General features: G+C 46.8%; 1 protein-coding gene across 1 annotated transcript in view; it reads right to left on the reverse strand.

Moving 5' to 3' along the window:
• Positions 1–5284: 5284 nt before the first annotated feature.
• LOC124093532 (transmembrane protein 132B-like) overlaps positions 5285–23939 on the reverse strand; it is a 150850-nt gene continuing 132195 nt past the window's right edge. The window contains exon 4 of the mRNA XM_046445984.2: positions 5285–5672. Within this exon, the coding sequence (XP_046301940.2) occupies positions 5366–5672 (307 nt within the window). The 3' untranslated portion in view covers positions 5285–5365. The remainder of the gene's footprint in view (positions 5673–23939) is intronic.

Consider the following 23939-nt stretch of genomic DNA (forward strand, 5'->3'; position numbering starts at 1 on the left):
GCATTAGCAGCACGGTGTGCTCCCCAGACTCCCCCGAGTCTCTACAGATTCCTCAAAATGGCTCTGACACCATTGGCGCCGTGATGTCACCACAGGCATTGTATCTGACCCCAGACCCTAGTTTGTGGCACCATTGCGTTGCCTATAATGGTATGTAAAACGGCACTGTGTTCCTGTATCATGAGTTTGCTTTTGTAAATATTCCAATTACTATATTCCAACACATTTGTTTCCTTATTTGTTTTTTAAAGTGTTTATGCATTTGTAAGAATTCAGACAAAGGGCTCCGTGACACTAACAGGTCAGGGCCTCGGGTGTGGCTGGCGGCAGACGCTGGAGCAGGCAGCAGGTGTGGACAGGCCTGTGCTTCCTGGGTGCAGCTGCCTGCAGGTTGATAGTCCCCCTGTCCCTCAGCCTCCCCACCTGTACACCTGGGGTAACAGCATCCCTCCAGCTTCTGTGAGGGTTTGATGAGATGACACACCTAAGCCCCTGTGGTCAGCGGTGCTCCCCAAAGACCCCTGGGGCCAGGCTCAGAACCTGGAATGTTCTGCCTTCCATGGAAAAGGGACTTGGCAGATGCCAATGAGCCAAGGCTCCTGGGATGGGGAGGTGACCCTGCATCGTCAGGTGGGACAGGGGTCCTCGGAGGGAGACAGAGGGTTGGACCCAGAGAAGGTGACACAGAGGACAAAGGTTGATGTTATGACTGAGATGGATGTGAGACCAGGGGTACAGGTGACTTCTGTGCACTGGAGACACAAAGGATGGATTGTCCCCAGAGCCTCAGAAAGAGCACGGCCCTGTGACACCTTGACCTTAGCTCCAGAGGAGCCACTCCAGACAGACCTGCAGGAGCACAGGATAGGAAGGAACTAGGTACAGCAGCAACAGGAAACTCCGGCTAAGGACAGTGCTGGGACAACAGAAGGCCGTGGGACGTGGGCTGTCGGGACCAGCGCCACAGACCCCACCCGCCTTCCCCTGCAGTGCGCCCCCTTGCTCCTGACCCTCTCCCCTGCCCTCTACCTGGCCTTCTTGTTCTGCGGGAAGACATTTTCCATTCCCTCTGCATGGAATGCTCTTTCTCCACAGCCTTCTATAGCTGGCTCTGCCTTCTTGGCTAGTTCAGGGCAAATGCAGGTGTTTAAAAGATGCTTTCCTGCCCCCTCCACTCCCCGAGGTCTCTCCACCTCCCCGTGCCCCCTGGAGTGACGGAACACACATTTATGGTGTCGGTCAGTCTGCCCCTCTAGACAGGGAGCAGAGGAGCGGGGTCCCTGTCTGCCTTGTCGGTCACCATCCCCTAGAACAGCCCCTGGCGCAGAGTCAGCACACAAGCACTGTGTAGAATAAAGAAGCATTTGTGCCCAGGCCGTGCTGTGGGGTCCCAGGCCAGCGCGAGGAAAAAGGCATCTGATTATCTCTCGCTCCAGCCTCGGCTGAGCCCAAGTTCCCAGTTGCCTAGAAACTCACCAAGTGTGTTCATTTTTTGATTCCAACCTTTTTGAAAGATAATGTGTTTTTTATCTGCATGTGCAGAGCTGGGCTTTTTAGTTTTAAGAACTGAGGTTGAATGGTGGGCTGTCGTCCTAAACTCCACACCACCCAGAGGAACAAATCTCCATGCTCAAAGCTCAGTAACTGGACAGAAGACCCAAGAAAAGGAACACTGTGGAGGGGAAAAGAAAACGTGTGCTTTCAGAGGGGAAGAAAGGGAAGGGAAGAAACAGAGCCCCTAGTTAGCCCTCCCCCACTGCGGAGACAGCAGAGACGACACCCAAGGAAGGGCAGTCCCCAGGGCTGCATGCTCTCTTCAGACCACCTTGTAAAGAGGGCCTTGGGGTTTTGACCCTACACTGCTCTTCTACAAATGGAACTATCAGACACAAATGGCTTCCGTGCCCCAGGGATTTCAACTCCAAAATTTCTATCCATTCCATTTGCTCTTTCCGTTTACCAAAAAGTGAAAATCTGGCACATAGTTTATGCTAAATTAATGATAGTTGCATAGTGCGCAATTGGATGGATAGAAGGGTGGATGAGAGATGGGTAGATGGACAGACGATGCATGAGTGGATGGATGGATGGTGGATGAATAGATAGGTAGATGGATGGGTGGATGGATGAATGGTGGATGAATGGATGGATGGATGGGTGAATAGATGGATAGGTAGATGGATGAGTGAGTGGATGGATGGGTGGGTGGATGGGTGGATGGATGGATGGGTGGATGGGTGGATGGGTGGGTGGATGGGTGGAAAGGTGGAGGGCCAGTATTAGTGGGTTTGAGTGGAACATTTGTTGCTTCACAAGACTAGATGATTGGAGTGGGGAGGCTCTTGATGGCTCAGCTTAGCCTCCTGTGGTGACATCAATAAGCCAGGCTCTTTCTCCATGTCTGTCTGTCATACCCAGAGTGCCTCTCATGGGGGCCACAGCTACATCTCCTCACACAGCTGAATCTGGTGAGGGTATCTATGGCACTTCAAGAAGGCAAGAAACATGGCCGCCTTGTTGACAGCTGCTGTTGATGATTAGTCATTACTAATTCTGCCTGATTGTGACCTAACTCAAGGCTTAGTGCTCGACAGGTATCTTGGTCCATTTGTGCTACTACATCAGAATTCCTGAGACCAGGTCATTTACAAGCAATTTGTTTCCTCCTAGCTCTGGAGGTGGGAGGCCCAGGATCCAGGTGCTGCCAGGTTTGGTATCTGGAGAAGATCTAGTCTCTTTGCTGCCAAGATGGCACTGTGCTGCTGGATCCTCTAAAGGAAGGAACACTGTCCTCCCAAGGCGGAAGGGATGCAAAGGCGAAAGGGCTAGTGCCAAGTTCCCCCTGGCCTTTTCAGAAGGAACAACCCTTTCATGGGGCATGGACCTCACAACTTAATCACTGCCCTAAATCACCCGTTAACACTACCACAGTGGGATCGCCACTTTTCAACTCGAATTCTGGAGGAACACATTCAAACCAAGCATACGGGACTCTGCTGAGCACCCATGGACCAAATACATCACTGCATCCACAATCAGTGGTCCAAATTAATGATTAAGGAATGTCCCTGGACAGAGATCTGACATCCTAGGAAGTAGACCACTGGGCTGCAGCCTCCTCCCCGCTCCCTGCCCCACCTTCCCCACATCCACTCAGCAGCCACACCGGGCCACCTGCGTCCCTGAGCTCCCGGGCCCTCACGCTCTGCTCGCCGCACTCTCTGCTCGCCGCACTCTCTGCTCCTCTGGCCGGGGCTCCCTTCCTTTCCGCCCAGTTACACCCATCTGCCTTCAAGAATGCACAGCAGGCCCCTCCCCTTTCTCCCAGGACTCTCCCTGACAGCAGGCGATGCCCCATGTGACTCTCTCTCCCTCTCTCTCTCCAGCCACCTGTCCTATGGCTGTGTCTGTCTCAGCAATGGGACTCCTTCTTTCCTCCGGGACAGCCCATTACCTAGCCTGAGGTAGAACTTCTGTTTAGGCTTCTCCCGAAGTTTGACAGTGACCCAAACATGTGGCTGGATAATGTGATGACAATAATAGGATGAAAATATAAAAACTAAATATTATGAAGTGCATGCAATGTGCCGGGCCAGAGTCCAAAGACTGCCTGTGGCGTCTCATTCAGTCCTCAGGAAACTCTACTGAACGACTTGGGTCCTGAGCACTTGCTTGGAAGCCTCACTAAACAGTGACTGAGAGCGGCATGGTCATACCCAACACCACTGCCCTCCCTCCCCAGTACTTCCCAGGTGCAGATGGCTACACCATAAGTGCCCCTGAGTGAAGGTCAGCCAGGTGGGGGCGCTCATGGCCACAGAGATGCAGAGCACACTGCAGCAGCGTGGCCTCAAGGGACACAAGACACTCAGCCTGCACCAGCGGGGAGGAAACAGGACAAGCGATCGGTGACAGAGAGTTCCCCTCACACAAGCTGCAGGCAGCCACCCAAGGGAGCAGCACCCAGCTCTGTTCACTGGCCTCTGTTCCAGTCACCAAGAAAGAGATGGCTCCCTGGGAAGAGTGGCAGTTCTGGCAAAATACTGTCCAGCCAACCTGCATCTTGACCCCAGGCCACACACTGTCACCCAGCCCTTCATTCACAACCAGGAACTTGTTGCCAGCTCCTCCCCCCAATTCTGCTGTGTCCCCACCCTGAGACTGACCCTGTGAGTGACATCTCAATCAGCACAGCCCCTGAGTCATGTGGCCCATTGAGAGACAATGTCACCACTGACCAAAGAGGGCTGGAGTGCTTTTAGCAAAGTCTCTTGGATTCAAGCACAGGGTTCATTCATTCATCCAACAAACATCAACCTGCCACACATTATTACAGGTGTCATGGAGACAGGGGTGGACGAAACTGACCAGGATCCCACCTTCCAGGGGGAAGGTCCCCAGATGAACTCCAACATCAACCAGCGGCAACGTCTGTGAGGACCATAAAATGGGAAGATATGGTTGGAAACAGAAGGGCAGGGAGGGGGCGGAGGGCTGTGAAAGCCCAGGTGGTCGGGGAAGGTGCCTCTCTAACAGCCAAGGTACAGGAAAGGACCAACCCAGGGAGATGCAGGGAGCAGGTGCTCCAGGCCAAGGGCACCCGCCAGCATCTCAAGACGGGGGCCTTAATTGTGGATTAATTAATTAATTAATAGGGTTTTCAGCTGCAGTTGTCTCAACTCTGGTTTCAAACCTGAGTGACTGATGATCAAAGCAGCCACAGGTTGCCCCAGACCACCTGTGTGTGAGTCCCCAGCAGGAAGGTCAACTCAGTGCAGAATGCTCATTTCCAGGACAGAAGAGCATGGAGCACATGGCCCTCCCGTGGGCCCACAGCACCCTCCTCTTCAGAACTGGAAGATCATCCATGACTCCATCCTCAGGTGTGGCCCCTGGGCCTTAGGTGTGAGCAGAGTTTCAGCCAAACACAGTAAACCCAGCCACCTACAGGCCCGTGAAGCAAAACCACAGGCAGTTTAACGGCTCTGGGATCCTGTCCAAGTTCAGCTGGGCAGTTCCCAACAAGGCTCTTTTGGTCCATCTGCACATTAAAGTTTGCCAATCCGGGGCCACCTGGGGACTCTCAGGGCAAAGCCAATTGACAAGGGGCTGGTTCCTGGGCACACACTGCTCTGTCCCCAGCACCACTCCCCGCCCCCCATACATTTCAATAAAACCCTCTCCCCTCAGCGCAGCACTGGGTCCTGACATGCACACAGATGGAGAAAATAAAGGACAAGGGCTCCCCAGGAAACCATCCCATAGTCTCCACAAATGAAAAAGGGTTTACACAGTAGACCCCAAACAGCTTCCAGGGGCCATTATGGAAAGCAGGTAAATGAAATGCAGTTTAAGAATATTATCCTTATTTAAACAACATGCACCAAGTGCATGGGAGAGAAGATGACACTCTGCTCCGTGACATTGGAGTGATCAAAGTACTCAAAGGGAACTTCTCGGCGACACCTCTCTTGAAGCTGCTCACCATTGCAAGAGGGACGATGCCCACAAAGGTTGTCTGGCTGACGAAGATCTCGGAGACCACCAGCTCGCTCATGGAGTCCTCAGCTGGGTACTCCACCTGCCAGGTGATCTGCTGGGCCCCCGCCAAGCCACTGCTGTTGTCGATGCCAAAGTCCACTTGCAGGATCTCGTAGACGGAGCCATTCACTCTGGAAAACAAACACATATTAAAGTTCAGCTTGAAGCACATAACTCAGCACAATGTCAAGGACACAATAAATGGCCCATTCCTCTTTGTCAACCAAGGGAATGATTGCCACCTTCCACACATGACAGTGTTGACAGAGCATGGCCCACTGACTGGACATCTACAGTGAAAAGGCTAAGAAAGGAGAGACAGAGGGCCAGGCCTGGGTGGCCAAGGGCCACAGGAATCAGGAGCCCAGCAGCTCAGCTCACGGCTCCGCCCCCTCCCTGCCCACCTCATCCTGGCCTGCAGGCTCTCTGGTCACAGGACTGCCCCCATCCACCTGTCCCATCTCCTCCTACACCAAATCTGATCAAGTCTCCACTTTCTCTCTGGTCTTTACCAGAACTAGGAGGCTTCTCCCAACGCCTCCTGGGCTCTCAGCCTTCCCAGGACCTCAGAGAAGCTAAGGGGGAAGAGGAATCCAGGGAGAGGATGTGGAGGCAACTCTGTCTGGTCTGTTATTTGGTGCTGCTAAGTCTTCTCTCTGGTCCTGGGTGAATACAGAGAATGGCCTCCTGGGGCAGGGGTGGGGTCTGCCTGAGAGGGTCTCCCTGCCACACCCCAGGAGGTTCCTGCTCCTCCCTGACTTTCCAGCCTGTGAGATGGACCAGCCCCAGGAGCTGCCAGAGCCCAGTGATGTGTGGAACAGCGATTCAGTCCGTTGTTTCCATCTGTCTCGTGGTTGTACCTGGAATGTTCCCCAAAAGCTCATGTGTTGAAGACTTGGTCCCCAGTGCAGCATGTCCTGAGGTGGGCTTGGGGGACTGACTGGATCATGGGGCTCTAACCTCATCCATGAGTGAATCCACTGGATGGACTCATAATCTGAATGCACTGCTGGGAGATGGTGGAAACTGAAGGCAGTAGGGCATCGGTCGGGGAAGCAGGTCACTTACAGGGGGTGCCTTGGGGACGACGTCTTGTCCTTGGCTCCTTCCCCTGACCCGACTTCTAGCTTCCACGAGCTGGGCTGCTCTCCTCTGCCACACCCTTCCACCATGATTTTCTGCCTCACCTCCAACTCAAAGCCATGGAGTCAGCCAAGCCCAGACAGAGACTTCTGAAACTATGAGCCAAAGCAAACTTTTCCTCCTTGGATTATTTGTATCAGGAATTTTGGTCACATCAGTGTAAAGGTGCTCACGCAGCATTAAGGATTTTTTAGAGTACTTTCATCAATGCAGAGGAAGGAGGCCACATGCTCTGTGGGGGCTGGCGCACTCACTGGTAAGTCCTTCTCTAGGGAGAAGGGCTCCTACTGTCCAACAGCCCACTTCTGACCTGCTCTTGAGGGGCCTTTCAAACTCAGAGAAGGGTCTTGGGGTTCAAAAGTTTGTGCTCAAAGTTACGAGCACAACAGTCTCTAAGGGATGAAGATCTGAGTTTCAGCCAGGGATCGTCACCAGGCATGTTCTCCTGGAGTGGAGAGGTGTGTGTGCAGTGTGAGTGAGTGTGTGTGAGTGAGTGTGAAAGTGTGTGTTTGAGAGTGCGTGTGAGTGTATAGTGTGGGTATGGTGTGTGAGTGTGTGTGAGTGTAGGTGTGTCTGTGGGAGTGAGTGTGGGTGTGGAGGGTAGGTTGGTGAATGTGTATGTGTGCAGTGAATGACCACGAGAGAGTATGTGAGTGTGTACATGAGTGGGGGGGTAGTGAGAGTGAACGTGCGTGTGGGAGTGTGGGTGTGCTGGGTGGGCATGCAGTGCCCCTGGCCCTGGCCCGCAGCCTGCTCCCCAAGGGACCTGCACTCTGGGAGCCCAGCCTCCTGGGAATTCCTCCTGCAGCGAGGATGGTGCCTCCTCCCTAGGCCAGAGTGGCTGCAGCTCCCACCTGTCAAGGGGGAGGCGTGGGGCCCGAGCTGGTGGCTTGTCCCCAGGCCACATTCAGCCACTGGCAGCTTCACTCACCAGGGCAGCAGATTTCTTCCTAGGAGGGCAGAGGGCACAGGGTCAGGGGGCCTTGACTCCTCCAGCAAGTGTGTCTTTACATGGACTGTTTTTCCCCCACAGACTTCTAGATGGTTCTGAGCCACCAGGACGAGGTGGTGATGTCCTTCCCACCCCTGGGAGTCTTTCTAGAAGTGGGACCACAGAGGCTGCCTCTGGCCTCAGCTGTTCTCTCTTAGGAGCCTCTTTCTGGGCATTAATATTAAAAATGAAGAAAACGCGAGATAAACAGTGAACAATAATCACAGAACAAATGTCAGGGACAGGACCTGTGGGCCACTAGAGACTGAGCCTCCGCCCCTCCCTGGACAGCGAGCACCTGAGGACGCAGTCATGGTGCCGTCACTGTGCCAGGTGGGACCGGCGTGGTGCTTGGAAAGCTGTGGGATTTCAGATGTTGTTTAACTCACTGCACACAAGAAGCTATAGCCGGGGAGTCCTGGGGTGGGTCCTTCTGCCTGGCTGGTAAGTGCTCTGAGGCTCTCCTACAGAGGCTCCTCTCCCACGGCTGAGTGGAAGCCACCAAAGCCCAGGCTTGGCACCACAGTCCCCTCAGCACCCCACCCTTCACCTTTCAGGGTGGCGTGTGGAGCTCCCCTGTGCCGGGCACCCAGAGCTCACTGGTGGCCAAGAGGTGAGCCCCTGTACTAGTCAGGTAAATTAAAAACTAAGGCAAGTCTGCACCTTGATAAAGGCTATCATAAAAGTAAAATAGAAGAATTAAAACTTTTTAAGGTTGAAATTTTCAATTTTAAAACATTACCATTTATAAATACCATTTTTCATTTTAAAATAGCATATGAACTACAACAGGAAAGGGTGCTCAGGGAATGCCCGGGGAAGGAGCTGACATTTGAGCTGAGACCCAAAAGATGGATGGAAGCCAAACAGATCCTCAGCAAACGTTTGTTGAATAAATGAGTAAATCTATTTTAAGCCAAAAAAAAAAAAAAACAGGAAAAATGTGTCCCAAGCCATCAGCACGAACACAAGGTGCTAAGTAAAAACAAAAAGAGCATCCTCAGAACGCCACCCCCTCTGCCACTTGCCAACTGCCCAGGCCTGTCCCTGCCTCCCCACCCCATCCTGGCCAGCTCTGCCACAGCCCTTACCCTCGAACGTACTGCCACTAGCTGATGATATCTATCGGCTCTCTCTCTCTCTCTCTCTCTCTCTCTCTCTCTCTCTCTCTCTCTCTCACACACACACACACACACACACACACACACATGATTTTTCTCCTGTTTTGCCCACTAATGTCTCCCCAGGACCTAGGACATTGCCTGGCCCAAATCAGCGAGTCGGACTGTGCAGCTGCACCCTGGGAGGCCTCAGGGGAACTCGCACCAGTGACAGCAGAGGGGCTGTTCTACAGGTGTCAGGAGGACACAGACCTGCCGTGGACTGGGCCGCTTAAGGAAGGGCAGCCATACAGCCTGCTGTTCACATCCCTTGTGGCCCCCTTCTGTCCCCTCCTGACATCCCTCCTGCTCTCGGAGTCCCCACCAACTCCGGTCTCCCAGGGAGGAAAGGACCAAGCCCTACTGCCCGCCCCTCAGCAGAGCAGAGGCCCTCGCCCGGCGCTCAGCCGCTGGGTTTTCATGCTGATCTGATGAAGGTTTCTCAGAGTCCAGCATGGAGTCCTCCTGCCACTCCTTAGAGGCAGCCCTCCCTCCGCACTGGCATGGTCAAGGCGCCCTGCTCCCTCTCGGCACGCTCTGGAGGGCTGCTGCAGGTTGAGGAGCCAGGCACTGGTGGCAGAGAACACTCGGGAGCCCTGAGTTGTCATCAGCACATCACCAAATTGCTATGTCCATCTCCTTTAAAAACTCCACAGCTGTCCATCGGGACTAGTCCACAGAACAGGCTCCCCTTGCTGCATGGCTGGCAGAGGGGAAGGATAAGCAGAAACCCCAAAGCTGCCACTTGGCCTTGCTGAACTGCCCGTGGCCAAAGCCACGCTTCACTTAACTGTCTCCATGACCTCATTTTTACACAATTTGAATTAGCTGTCAGTATTTTTTAAAGTGGAGAATCCACAACCAAGGACTAATAATAACAGGACTTCTTGGGGAGGGAGCGAAGGTCAGATAACGCTGTCCCACTCCCCAGAGGTGACGGCCAGCAAGGTAGCAGAGTGCTGGCCACTGCCACGGCACTGAAGCTCTCCAACAGCCTGAATAACTTTGCTCATGTGTCAAATCCCTAAGTCCCTAGAGACATTGTGGCCTTAGAGAAAACACAGTCTGGTTTTGACCTCTAGCAGAAACCTCATGAGCTGTGTTCCCAGCACACAGGTGATTGTTCATTGAGAATTCATCTCCCAGGCCCTTCCTGTGCATCCACTGGGCAGGACGTGGCCCAGTCTTATCCTGAGACCCCTTTCTATGCCCTGGCTTTGGACTCAGCAGTCAACCATGACCTCACCTGGATGAGGGACAGCTCTTGGGAATGAGAAAGTCCAACTAGCATATTCCAAACTTGGTTTTGGCTGCTTTTTCAAAGAAAAATATAAACTCTAGGCAGCCATGAGGTGACCTCTTCTGCCAGGTAGGTGAGACCTGAAAACCTAGGTCAGAGTGAAAAGAGGGACAGAAAGGAATAGACCATCCCAGAGCTTCTGGCGGATTCCCATGGTAGCTCCTTGGGTTCCATGAAATACCTCTTTCAAGTTAAATCCTGTTTTCTGAAAGCTAGATTTAATTAGAAATGCCCTCTCTCATCAAATGCCAACCCAATCATTAGCATATCTCTTTACTGCATACCCATGATCTTGTACCTAAATCCATAGTCTAATGACCTGTTATGGTTTAGATGTGAGGTGTCCCCCAAAAGCTCACGTGTGAGACAATGCAAACAGGTTTTAGGAGAAATGGTTGGGTTCTAGCCCTAGCCTAATCAGTGAATTAATCCCTGATGGGATTAACTGGGTGGGAACAGGAGGTGAGTGGGGTGTGGCTGGAGGAAGTGGTTCCTTGCGGACAGGGCTATGGGGTATATATTTTATATCTGGAGAGGGTGGAGTCTCTCTCTCTCTTGGTCTCTAATCATCATGTAAGGTGCTTCCCTCCACTATACTCTTCCGCCATGATGTTCTGCCTCACCTAGAGCCCAGAGAATGGAGCCTAGTGTCTGAGTTGAGACCTCCGAAACCGTGAGCCTCCAAATAAACTTATCCTTCCCTAAAATTGTTGTGGTCAGATATTTTAGCCACAGCAGTGAAAAGGCTGACTAAAACATAACCACAGGTAAAGATGTGCTCACTGGAGAAGATTTCAGTGGAGGCTCATAGTCCTCAGGAAGAGCATCAGTGTCCTCTGCAGGTCCAGGTCGAGGGAGAGGTGGAGATCAGCTTGAGTGAAAGCCAAGGAGGAGCCGCCTGAGGAGAACTGTGGCACAGAGAGAGTAAAGCAACCACCTCATGTGACACAGGAGGGGGAAAGGAACAACACAACGTACTGCCCACTGCCCAACCCTGCTCTCAGGGCTCCCAAAGAAGGCCCCACCAGGAACTCAGTGGGAATTCAGAGGATCCCCAGGCACATGGGATGTCTTTTGGCACTGGACAGGGAAGGGGAAGCATCAATCCAGTGGAGGAGGAAGAGCAAACTGTCTCCAATATCCATTGTGCTCCTTCCAAAAACCAAACACACAGCGCTCTCAGCAAAAGCCTGAAGACTTCTGACTCAAAGCACTTAGAGAAAGTTCTAGACAATCATTAGCTGACCAGGAGATTAGCTGGCCACATTGGCCAATCATGAGCTAGCTAAACAGAGATTTCAGGGGCCACGTGTGTCAAAGTATACACACACTGCAGCTTCAGCTCAAGAAATTCATGAAAAATTTTTAAATATTTTTTTAAAAATAAATGGTACTAACTACCAAAAAAAAAAAAACTCTAGAAGAGGAAAGTAATCTGATTTCCCTAAGTTGCACATTATTTTATTAAAATTCCAATTTCCAGCAAAAACATAGGACATGTAAAAATAAATAAGAATTATGAAACACATAGAGAGGGGGAAAGAATATTTAATAGGAATTGTCCCTTAGAAATGGCAGGTGTCATTCTTAGTGAATGATTCTTTAAAGATATTTGAACATATAAAAAGAACCAAAGGAAACTGTCTAAAGAACTAAGGAAAAAATTGAGAGCAATGTCTCACTGAATGGGAAAGACCAGTGGGATAGAGATTATACAGAAAGAATCAGATGTAAAATCCGAAGCTGAAAATAAGAACAACTAAAATATCAAATTCACTATAGGAGTTAAGCAAAACTTTTGCCTAGGCTGAAGAAAAATATCAGCCAACTCCAAGATAAGTCAGTAATGATTATTCAAAATAAATAAGAGAAAGAAAACAAAAGAGAAGAAATGAACAAAGTCCAAGAGACCAGAGAATGAATACACACATAACTGGGGTCCTAAAGGAACAGGGAATAGAGAAATCAGTGGGGGGAAAGGCTATTTGAAAAACAACTTTCCCTAATTTTATGAGGAAAAAAACATTAACTTTCATATCCAACAATTGTACATAGGATAAACTCAGGAGAGATATATGCCAAGATGCATCATAGTTAAAATTCCAAAAGCTGAAAATATGAAGGGAATCTTTAAAGAAGCAGAAGAAAAGATACAAATCAAGTAAAGGCAGCATCAGTAAGACTGATGGCTGATTTCTCATCAGAAACCATGAGGCCAGAAGGTGGTTGGATGGCATATTATATTCAATATGCTGAAAAAAAAATAGATAAAGACAGACAAAAAGGAAGGAATGAGGGGATGGGAGGGAAGGACAAGAATTCCATGTCCAACAAAACTATCCATCAAAACTGAAGATGAAACTAAGACATTCCTAGATTTAAAAAAAAAGTTAGAAATCATTGCTACAAGACATTCCTCACAAGAAATACTAAAAGTATTTCTTCCAGCTGAATTGAAAGGACTCTACACAGTAAATCCATTATATACAAAGAAATAAGGTGTACCAATATAGTTGGCCTTACAGTTTAATATAAAAGAGAGTATGAATTTTCAGAATAACTTTTTTTCTACTAGCTCATTTAAAAGACAAATGCATCCCTGTCTTGTTCTAGTTTTCAGAGGGAATGCTTTCAATTTTTCTCCATTTAGAATGATGTTGGCCTGGGGCTTAGCATAGATGGCCTTTACAATGTTTGAGGTATGGTCCTGTTATCCCTGGTTTTTCTAGAGATTTGAACACGAAGGGATGCTGTATTTTATCAAATGCTTTCTCAGCATCTATTGAGATGATCATGTGATTTTTATCTTTGAGTCTACTGATATGATGAATTACATTCATTGATTTCCATATGTTGACCAACCTTGCATCCCTGGGATGGACCCCACTTGATCATGGTGTTCTATCTTTTTGATATGCTTTTGTATTTGATTTGTCAGAATTTTATCAAAAATTTTTACATCACTTCTATTAATGTAATTCTTGAAATTCTAGCTAGTGCAATCAGACAGACAAAAGAAATTAAAGAGCTACAGATAGGAAAAGAACAACTCAAATTATCACTACTTGCAGACAAATTGATTCTATACCTAGAAGACCCAAAACATTCCACCAGAAATCTCCTAGAACTAATAAATGAATTCAGCAAAGTAGCTGGATATAAAATCAACACCCATAAATCAGAGGCATTTCTGTATATCAGTGACAAATCCACTGAAAGAGAAACTAGGAAAATCACCCCATTTACAATAGCCTCAAGAAAAAATACTTGGGAATAAATTTAACAAAAGAGGTGAAAGACCTCTATAATGAAGACTACAACATGCTGAAGAAAGAAATTAAAGAAGACCTTAGAAGATGGGAAGATCTACCTTTTTCTTGGACAGGCAGAATTAATATTGTCAAATTGACTGTACTATCAAAAGCAATATACAAATTCAATGCAATCCCAATCAAAATCCCAATGACATTCCTTATAGAAATAGAAAAAGCAATCATGAAGTTCATCTGGAAAAATAAGAGACCCAGAATAATCAAAGCAATCCTTAGCAAAAAGAGTGAAGCTGGTGGCATTACTATTCCAGACCTTAAACTATACTAACAGCAATAGTAACAAAAACAGCATGGTATTGGCATCAAAATAGACCTGTAGACCAATGGTACAGAATACAGTCTAACCCACATAACTACAGTTATCTTATATTAAACAAAGGTACCAAAAATGTACATTGGAGAAAAGATAGCCTCTTCAACAAATGGTGCTGGAAAAACTGGAAATCCACATATAACAAAATGAAATTAAACCTCTATCTCTCACCATATACAAAACTCAACTCAAAGTAAATCAGTGACCTATGAATTAAACCTTGTGCCTAATGGAAGTAAAAGTAGGCCCAATCTTTATCATATTAGATTAGCTCCCCCCCACATCTTAATAAGACTCCTATAGTGCAAGAATAAAAACCAAGAATCAATAGATGGGATGGATTCAAACTAAAAAGCTTCTTCTCAGCAAAAGAAATGATCAGTGAGGTGAATAGAGAGCCTACAGAATGGGAGCAAATCTTTACCACAAGCACATCAGATAGAGCATTAATCTCTAGTATATATAAAGAACTCAAAACCTTAACACCAAAAATCAAATAACCCTATCAATAAATGGGCTAAGGAACTGAACAGACACTTCTCAGAAGAGGATAAACAATCAATCAACAAACACGAAAGCATGTTCAACATCTCTAGTTATTAGAGAAATGCAAATCAAAACCTAGAAGACCCAAAACATTCCCCAGAAATCTCCTAGAACTAATAAATGAATTCAGCAAAGTAGCTGGATTTACTCTAAGATTTCATCTCACTCCAGTCAGAATGGCAGCCATCAAGAATACAAACAACAATAAGTGTTGGCGAGAACATGGGTAAAAAGGAACATTCATACATTCATTCATACATTTATACATTCATACAACCACTCTGGAAAGCAGTATGGAGATTCCTTGGAAAACTTGGAAAGGAACCACCATTTGACCCAGCTATCCCACTCCTTGGTCTATACCCAAAGGACTTAAAAGCAACATACTACAGGGACACAGCCACATCAATGTTTATAGCAGCACAATTCACAATAGCTAAATTTGGAACCAACCCAAATACCCTTCAGTAGATAAATGGATAGGGAAATTTTGATATATGGAACATTACTCAGCATTAAAAGAGAATAAAATCCATGGCATTTGCAGGTAAATGTATGGAGTTGGAGAATATAATTCTATGTGAAGGAAGCCAATCCCAAAAAACCAAAGGCCGAATGTTTTCTTTGATATGAGGATGCTGACTCATAATGTTGGGTGATGGGAGCATGGGAGGAATGGAGGAACTGTACATAGGGCAAAGGGGAGGGAGCAGAAGAGTGAAAGCAAAGGGGTAGGAATGATGGTGTAGTGAGTTAGATACCATTATCCTAAGTACATTCATGGAGACACGAACGGTGTGAAAATATCTGTGTACAATTAATCACTTGAAAAATTGTGCTTTATATGTGTAGTATGAAGTGAATTGCATTCTACCACCATGTATAACAAATTAGAATAAATAAATAATTTAATTTATTAAAAAAATAAAAGACAACTGCATAAAGCTCTAATGATAAATCCATGATGATGATCATATAACATAGTAAGATAATTTGTCAGACAACAACAGCACAAAAGAAGAGGGGAAAACAGTGCTACATAGGACAAAAGCTTTGCATACTACTGGAATTCAGTTGCAAGTAGACCATAATGGACTGCTATAAAGTAAGATGTGGACTTTGACCCCTCGGCCAAATAACCCCCCAAAAAAGGCATTTAAAAAAGGCAACACTAGGAGATTAAATTTATAAACTTGAAAATATTTGTCAGAAAAGAAGGCATTAGTAGAGAAATAGAGGAAGAAAAGACATAAAACATAGAAAAATAGCAAAAAGGAAGGCATAAACCATGTTATCAGTAATTACATTACATGTTAATGGATTAAACACTCCAAACAAAACACAGAGATGAGCAAAATGGATTTTTTAAAAAATGCTCCAGCCAATAGATAGATTCATACCTCAAATTCAAAGACACATGTTAAGTTGAAAATAAAATAATAGGAAAAAAATACCAGCCAAACTAACAAAAATAGGGCTGAGTCACTATACAAATATCAGAAAAAAATGGACTTTAAGACAAGAGTTATTACTATTGACAAAGACAGATATTTTATAATGATAAGTTCATTAAGAAAATATAATAATTATAGGCATATATGTATCTAACAATAGAACACCCAAATATATAAACCAGAAACAAACAAGAGATAAATGGAAAATTCAACAATAATACTTGGAGGCTTCAATGCATTACCTTCAAGAATGGTTAAGACAACTGGGAGAACATCAACAAGGTGAAATGAACCACAGTATAAACCAAGCTAAACCCGAAAAACATCTACAGAACATCCACTCAGCAATGGCAAGGGCCTCTGCCTTTCAAGTGATCAGGGACCGTTCTTCATGACTGAGCATAAATTAGGCCACAAAACCAGCCTCGACAAATTGAAAGAGTTGAGATCAGACAGTATGTGATATCCCACCACAATGGAATAAAACTAAAAATCAATAACAAAAGAAAGTTAGGAAAGTCATAAATATGGGAACATTAAACCCTTCTAGGTAACCAATGAGTTAAAGAAGAAAGCACCAGAAATTAGTAAATACCAATGCGAAAGCAAAACATATAAAATTTGTGGAATGCAGTGAATCAGTGCTTTGTGGTAAGTTTAGAGCTACTTAAGTTTATATTTTTTTTTAAAGAGGAGAAATTTCTCAAATCAATAACCTAACCCTCCACCACAAGGAATTAGTGAAACCAGACTCAGGAGACAGTATAGAGACGCTAGTGGAGATGCGTGAAATAGAGAACAGAGAGAAGCAGAGAAAGTCAGGAGAACCTCAAGTTGGCTTCTTGAACAGATGAAGGAATCAGCAGACCTCTGGCTAGACTGACCTAGAAAAAGGGAGAGAAGAGAAACTGCTATAATGAGGAGGAGAGCAGGACGTCACCACAGACTGTAAGGAAATAAAAAGGCCCACAGGGAACCCTCTGCATAACTCTGGGCCTACACAGCAGATAACCTGGACAGAACAGGGGACATCCTACAGGGACAAGACCGCTCTGAAATTACATAATCAAACATTTATTTGTTAGAAAATAAAGAAAGTGGATTCGTAGACAAAACCTGACTACAAAGAAAAATCCAGAGCCAGCTGGCTTCATGGATGAAATCTACCAAGCATTCAACACAGAATCATCACGGATCCTTCACAGAATCTCTCCTCACCCCTGAAGAGCATCAAGGAACACTCCCCAACTCACGTTGTGAGGCCAGCATTGCCCTGATAGAAAACCATATAAAGATAAAGAAAATTATGCACCAATATCTTTTATGAATATAGATGTAAAATTCTCAATAAAACACTAGCCAGATGAATCCATCAACATACAGAAATAATTCTACACATGACCTAGTGTAATTTATTGTAAGAATGCAAAATCAGTACGACACATGAAAATGAATCCATGTAATGTGCCATGTTATTAAAATAGACCACCTTGAGGCAGCAAGTATTCGACAAGCCCTAGTTCACTTATATATTAAAGACACTCAACAAAATAGAAAAGGCAGGAAGATCATTAGCCTGAGGAGAGCACCTGGGAGAAATTCAGAGCTCATATGAAACCTAATGGCAAATGCCAGAAGGTTTCTGCCCAATGTTGGGAACATGACAAAGACGTCTCTTCTCACTTCTGCTCAACATCTCACTAAGTTCCTCGCAGGACCACTGGGCAAGAAACAGAAACAAAAGGTGTCAAGATTGGGAGGGACAGACAAGGTGACACTCTCCTCATTCACAGGCCATGCAACATTCATATGGAAAATTCTAAGAAACCCACATACACATTCAAAAAAAATCAGAATCAAAAATTAATTTCAACATGGTCATAGAAGACCAATATACATAAATTAATTGCATTTCTATATACTGATGATGAATAATCTCGCTATAAACTTAAACTTAATAAAACAATTCCAATTACCATATCAAGAAAAATAAAATACCTAGGGATAAATTTAACAAAGTAAGTTTAAGACTTGTATACTTAAAACTACAAAATGAGCTAAAATAATTTTTAAAAGACTAAATCAATCCTAAATAAATTTTAAAAGGTGTCCTATGTTCATGAATTAGATGACTTAATGGTATTAACATAGTAAATCTCCAAATTGATCAAATTCAACACAACTTTGAAGTGCCTTTTATGCATTAATTACAAGTTGATCCCAAAATCCATATGCTAATTCAAGTGGTTCAGAGTAGCTAAAACTATTTTTTGAAGAGAAAAACAATGTTAGAGGACTCATACTTCCCAATTTCAATCTTTACTACAAAGATACAGAATTCAAGAAAGCTTGGTACTAGCATAAGAACAAACAAATAAATCAATGGAAAATAATTTAATAAACCCTTACATTTCTGATCAATTGCTCTTTGACAGGATGCCAAGACAACTCACTAGGGACAAGACTGGCCTTTTCTACAGATGGTGTTGGGACCGTTGAACATTCACACAAGAAAAGCACGGCTCTGGACCCTGCATCACACACCTGCAAAGGCATCAGAGAGCAGGTCAAATGCCTCCTGGAGGTTGGAGAAAAATGATAAAAACTTTTGAAAGAAAACATAGGCAATAATCTTTGTGACCTTGACTTAGGCAACCATTTCTTAGATAGGAAATCAAAAGCATGAACACAGACGGGAGAGACAGGAAATCAAACTTCATCAAAATGGGAAGCCCTGGTACTTCAGAGGGAGCTGTCAGCCAAGTGAAATGACAACCCATAGAATGAGGGGAAACTTTGCAATCCTGTCGCTGACAAAGGACACGTATCCCAAATATAAAGGATGCTTAAGACTCAACAAGACAAAGAAAACTATCCCAAGTAAAATTGGGCAAAGTATTTAAATAGATTTATTTTGACACTCAACCTTATTATCCACTAAGAAAATGCAAATGAAGACCAGAATGACGTGTGACACCATTAGGATGTCTCTAATTGAAAGACAGGGAAATGAGAACTTGGCAAGGGTGGGAGACGCCTGGAAGCCTCCCATTGTGAAGAGCAAGGTAACAGGGTGCAGCTGACGTGGAAAACATCCTGGCCATTCCTCAAAAAGAACTGAACACAGTGTTGCCCTAGGACTCAGCCATTTCTCTTCTAGCTACATCCCCAAGTGACATTAAGACATTCATCTACATAAGCCTGGTGCACGGATGCTCCTGGGGGCATTGTCCATGATGGCCAGGAGGTAAAAACAGCACCAGTGCTCATCAAGTGATGGGTGGAGACAGAGCGTAGTGCTGCCAGATGAAGGCGTATCAGCGACCATAAGAGGAATAAAGTAGTGGCAAGGGCTGTTGTGCCCGCAAACCCTGAAAACAGCTTATTACATGAAAGAAGTCAGTCACAAAAGCCCACATGAAATGTCCAAATGTCCAGGATTGGCCAATCTGTAAAGGCAGGAAATAGACTAGCGTCTGCCAAGGCCTGGGGCAGCTAGGGGACAGAGGATGGCTGACTGCTGGGAGGGGAGAGGTGATAACAGGGTTCTGGACCACACAGAGGGGACGACTCCAACAGATTTATGAACACACTAAAAACCCCTGACTCTTTAAAAAGATGGATTTTGTGACATGTTAATTACAGTTCAATTTTTTAATGTAGAAAAAAATGAGAGGAGGATGAATTTGTGAAAAGGACATGCATGTTGTGATTATTTTCATCCAGTGGTAAACACATGCAGCAACCTTCCACAGTTTATATTAAAATCTAAAACATTCAAGGTGATTATAACATCTTCCTCAGAGAAAGGAGGGAGAAGTGAGATCAGGAAGAGTGACATAAAGGCTCCAGTGATCTCTGTGACACACATTCCTTTTGAAAATTGAAAAAAATAAAGCCAGCCGGGAGTGGGCACAGGAGCGCTGCCATGAGATTATTTTCTACCCTTTTCTCTCATCAAGAAATATCTTCCTTAAAATAGAATGTTACCATCCTCGGCTTCCTCTTGCTCAATTTATTCTGGTTTTGCTTCAATCTCAAGCAGGCTCTTGTGTACACGCACGCCCCACAACCCTCCGTGGACCTCCTGGATCAGCCCCAGCACGTCAGCTCCCGTTGACCTACTTCCAGACCCCAGGAAAAGGATGTCATCCTTGTCTTGTTCCATTTTTAAAAAAATTTTAAGTACCTGGCAAACTGGGGTGAGCGGCTCCATTTCTGCTTACCAACATTTTCCCAGAGCTGAAAACAATAAATCCTGGTAATGAGCAAACACTTTGGGCACTGCTGCTTCCTGAGCTGCCAGACCCACGGCGATTTCTCACACTAACAATTCACCCGCTTCCAGCTTATTTGATTTTATCAGCATCACCGTGACAAGCCAGGAGACAGCTAAGACAATTGCCACAATTATTTTTTTTCCTCTGTCGCTATCTTTCTGACAACATCCCAAACCCTTCCAAGATATGACGGCTCAGGACCATCTTACCCCAAGTTCCTGATACAAGTTTCTTTCTCTCTCCCTCCCTCCCTCCCTCTCTCTGTTTCTTCCTATTTTCCTACTACGGGCCTGGGGAGAATCTCTTGTTATATAAAATGCCCAATGGATTGCTCCCAGGGATCAATTTCTATTTCCATGTCCTTGGAGAGGAAAAACAAGCCCGTGCTGACCAATGTGAGCAGTGAAGTGGCAGACAGGGGACATAAGCAAGTGGACAAGCATCGGATCTTGTTAACTCCGTGCAGATCCCAGGGGAAACATTCAGCATTTCGCCTGAGAGCAGAGCTGGGAACCGGATTTTGATTTATAACAAAATGCTAATTTTTAAACAAATGATGCATTCCCAGGATTCAGAAGGTGAAAGAGAACCATGAAAATGTTCCTCCCCTGCTGCTCTGCGGACCCCAACAACCTACGCTACTGCCCTCGGACAACCAAAGTTATCAGTTCCCCAGGGATCGACCAGAGACCTCCTCTGCACCTGCAAGCTGGAGCGAGGATGACTCTTTGCCTTATTTGACACAGGTGGTGCCATTAGGCACTCGGTTCTGCATCTAGAGTTTCGATCTCTGACTCCAGGTAAAGGAGAGCCCTGGCCCTCTGCTCACTGAGGATGGAATGGTGGAATGATCTGGCTAGGAGGGGACATCACAGGCAGTCACTTGGCCAGCCTGTGGCAGGCCCAGAAAAGGTCACTCTCCTGCATGCTGGGGGGGGTCGGGGGGGAGGTGAGCCTAGCTCCTGCCTAGGGCACAGGAGGCAAGGCCACACTGCCAGGAGAGTGGCACTCACCCACCACGCCTCTGGCTCCAGGTGTGCCCTGGAGACCCTCAGAAGCCAGTTCTCTCCCACTGATTTGCACATTTACTGAGGGAACACTGCCTCCCCAGCCCCACTCAGTTATATCCACAGATGGGGAAAGGGAAGAGCAAAGTCATAAGCCCTGGCCACTCTGTGCTGTACTGCCCAGGGCCACTCTGAGGCTGTGCGGGGTGGGCCTCATTAGCAGGATTTTCTCCAAACCTGACAGGCAGTTTGTCTCCCCGAAGTGAGAGCAGCAGCTAGCAAGACCAGGGTCCTGGGGTCATGCCCTGTGCATGTTGATTCCCTGGGCCCCTCCAGGTGGCCATGGGAGGTGCCTGTAAGTCCAGCCCCTGCAGCCTGGCCTGGTCACTAGGGCACTTTGGCAGCTATGACTGCTCTCACCGCCAATTCATGTTGAGCCCTGGTGCTTTCCCTGCTGGGAGACGGAGCAACATCATGCCCAAAGAATTTCCCTGGGCTGTCCCTGAAGAAGACTGTGCCAGTTATGACCAGGGCTTTGTTCCTTGCTGACCTACAAAGATCAGGTCCAAGATGAGCTGCCCAGGAACACTAGATCAGGAGGCTCGGCTTCACCTAGAGCCACATCTATTGGGACAGACTCTGACGGCACCTCCTGGGGTGTTTGCTGCTCTCAGACAAAGGGCTGGAGCTGGAAGTTGACTGCAGTCTTCCTCATCACCATTCAGGGCCTCTGTGTCCATCCTTCTTGTCACTCAGGTCAATCTCTGGGTGTGCTGAACCCTGTCCCTCCTCCAAAGCCACATCCAATGTGTCCAGAAAGCCTGTCATTTTGCTTCGGAGATATGTGTTTTAAAATTATCTTCACTCTCACCTCGGCTATGACTTCCTGCCAGTACCAGTCATTATCCCCGTCGAATCCTGGTTATTGCAATAACTTCCTGAAGAGGCTCTCTGCGCCCTCCCTCGCCACCGCCCCTGCACTCTATTTTCTACACTGTGCTCAGTTGAACACTCCTGGTAGGACATAAGTCAGGGCTTTCCATTCTCCTGTTCTCAGCTCCTTCCCACAAGAGCCAGGTCCTTAGACAGGGTTCTGTGCGAGGCCCTGCACAGCCTGGCCCCTGACCCCAGAGTCTCCTGCTCATTCTGCCCCAGCCACACCTGCCCTTGCTGTTGCTGGAGCCCCAGGTGTGCATTGCCCTGTGGCCTCTAAACCAGCCCACACCTCCACCTGGGCCACCCAGGCTGCTCACCAGCCACTCACTCCCGGACCTTCAGGGCTTGGTCAAAGGTTGCCTTGTAAGGAGGGGTCTTCTCTGATAAAGCAGCTAAAGGGCCATCACGCACACTGGAGTCCCCCACCCCTCCGCTAACACCAGAGGACACACTGCGTGCACTTGCCTTTGGGTGGGCGATTCATGCCTGGCGGGAAGCTCAATGAGGGTAGTGCTTTGTCCTGCATAATCACTGCGATACCTCCAGCACCCAGAAAAGTACCTGAGCCACAGAGGGCACCCTATGAAAAGATCATGAAGGGATGGGCGAATGCTCGAGTGAGCTGCCAACCTGGAGTGAAGACACCTCAACAGACACCTCTTCATCTTCCTCAGGGAATGTGCAAGGATGTCCTCGTGTGTGAGGCCCCACTCCTGCCCAAGCCTGGCCGTCCATGCATCATCCCCCTCCTGCTCTTAGACATTCCCCTCCAGAACAGCTGGGGGTTACTTTCTTTTTAAAAAATATATTTTTTTAGTTGTAGTTGGACACAATACCCTTTATTTTAATATTTTTATGCGGTGCTGAGAGTTGAACCCAGTGCCTTGCACATGCTAGGTGAGCGCTCGACCGCTGAGCCATAACCCCAGCGCCTGGGGTAAACTTTTGTTTGGGAATTTTTCTGCAAAAGAGTTTCCCTTCACTCTGGAAAAGTCTGAAATGGCAAAGCTGTTGTATGCTGGAATCTCAAAAACCCAAAGGTAAGATTGAGCTCCGGTCTCACTTGGAATTCATTGCTCCTGGGGAACTGATATTAAAATATTCAATACTAAACCTCAGGAAGAGGGTGCACCCCATGCTCCATCTTTGAAATAGTTACGCCTCAGTTATGAGGGTCAGGCTGCGGGAATCCTGGAAGTCAGCTGAAGCCATTTCCCTGGGGAGGAAGCCGAGATGACTTCTCATTTAGCTCCCAAGCCCTCCGTGTGCACTGAGCTGGAGTTTAGTAGTTTTGACATTGACTAATGTTTGATAAGTTTCTTTTTAATTTCAAAAATTGAAGTCCATGCAAGACAGTTGCATAGCAAACAATCATAATATATAAACACATTATCTTGAAATATAATATCCATATGTTAACATTCACCTATTTTAAGAAGAGGAGTTTTGACAAATGCAGAATCATGTAATTGTCACCACCGTCAAGACCTGGAATGTTCCCACGACCCTGAAGGATGCCCGCATGCCCTTGCAGAGGATGCACTTGCCACCCTCCCGGTCTCCAGCCGCCGTTCATCGACTTTACCCAGCTCCAGTTTTGCCATTTCCAGTATTCCTGGACCCTGGAGGCGCCTGACATGCTGCTTCTATCACCACACAACAGGAGGCCTGTCCTGGCCCTGGGTGGCGGGTCCCTGCTCACAATGGGGCTGGACTTTGCTGTGTGGACGAGGCACAGCACTGTCCACTCACCAGCCCACGGACGTCGGGGCTCTTTTCAGCTCTGGCCAGCTTCGAAGGCTGCTGTGAGCATCATCTGCCCCTCGGCAGGACATTTGTTTCCAATTCTCTAGAAGTGGGCTTGCAGGGTCCAGTGGCCAGCAGGTCCTTCACAGAGTTGGAAGTCAGCCATTATTTCCTCAGGTGTCTCTTCTGC

Source organism: Marmota monax, unplaced genomic scaffold (genome assembly GCF_021218885.2).
Source record: "Marmota monax isolate L192 unplaced genomic scaffold, Marmota_monax_Labrador192_F-V1.1 WCK01_AAM20220418_F8-fsc00092, whole genome shotgun sequence".
NCBI lineage: Eukaryota > Metazoa > Chordata > Mammalia > Rodentia > Sciuridae > Marmota > Marmota monax.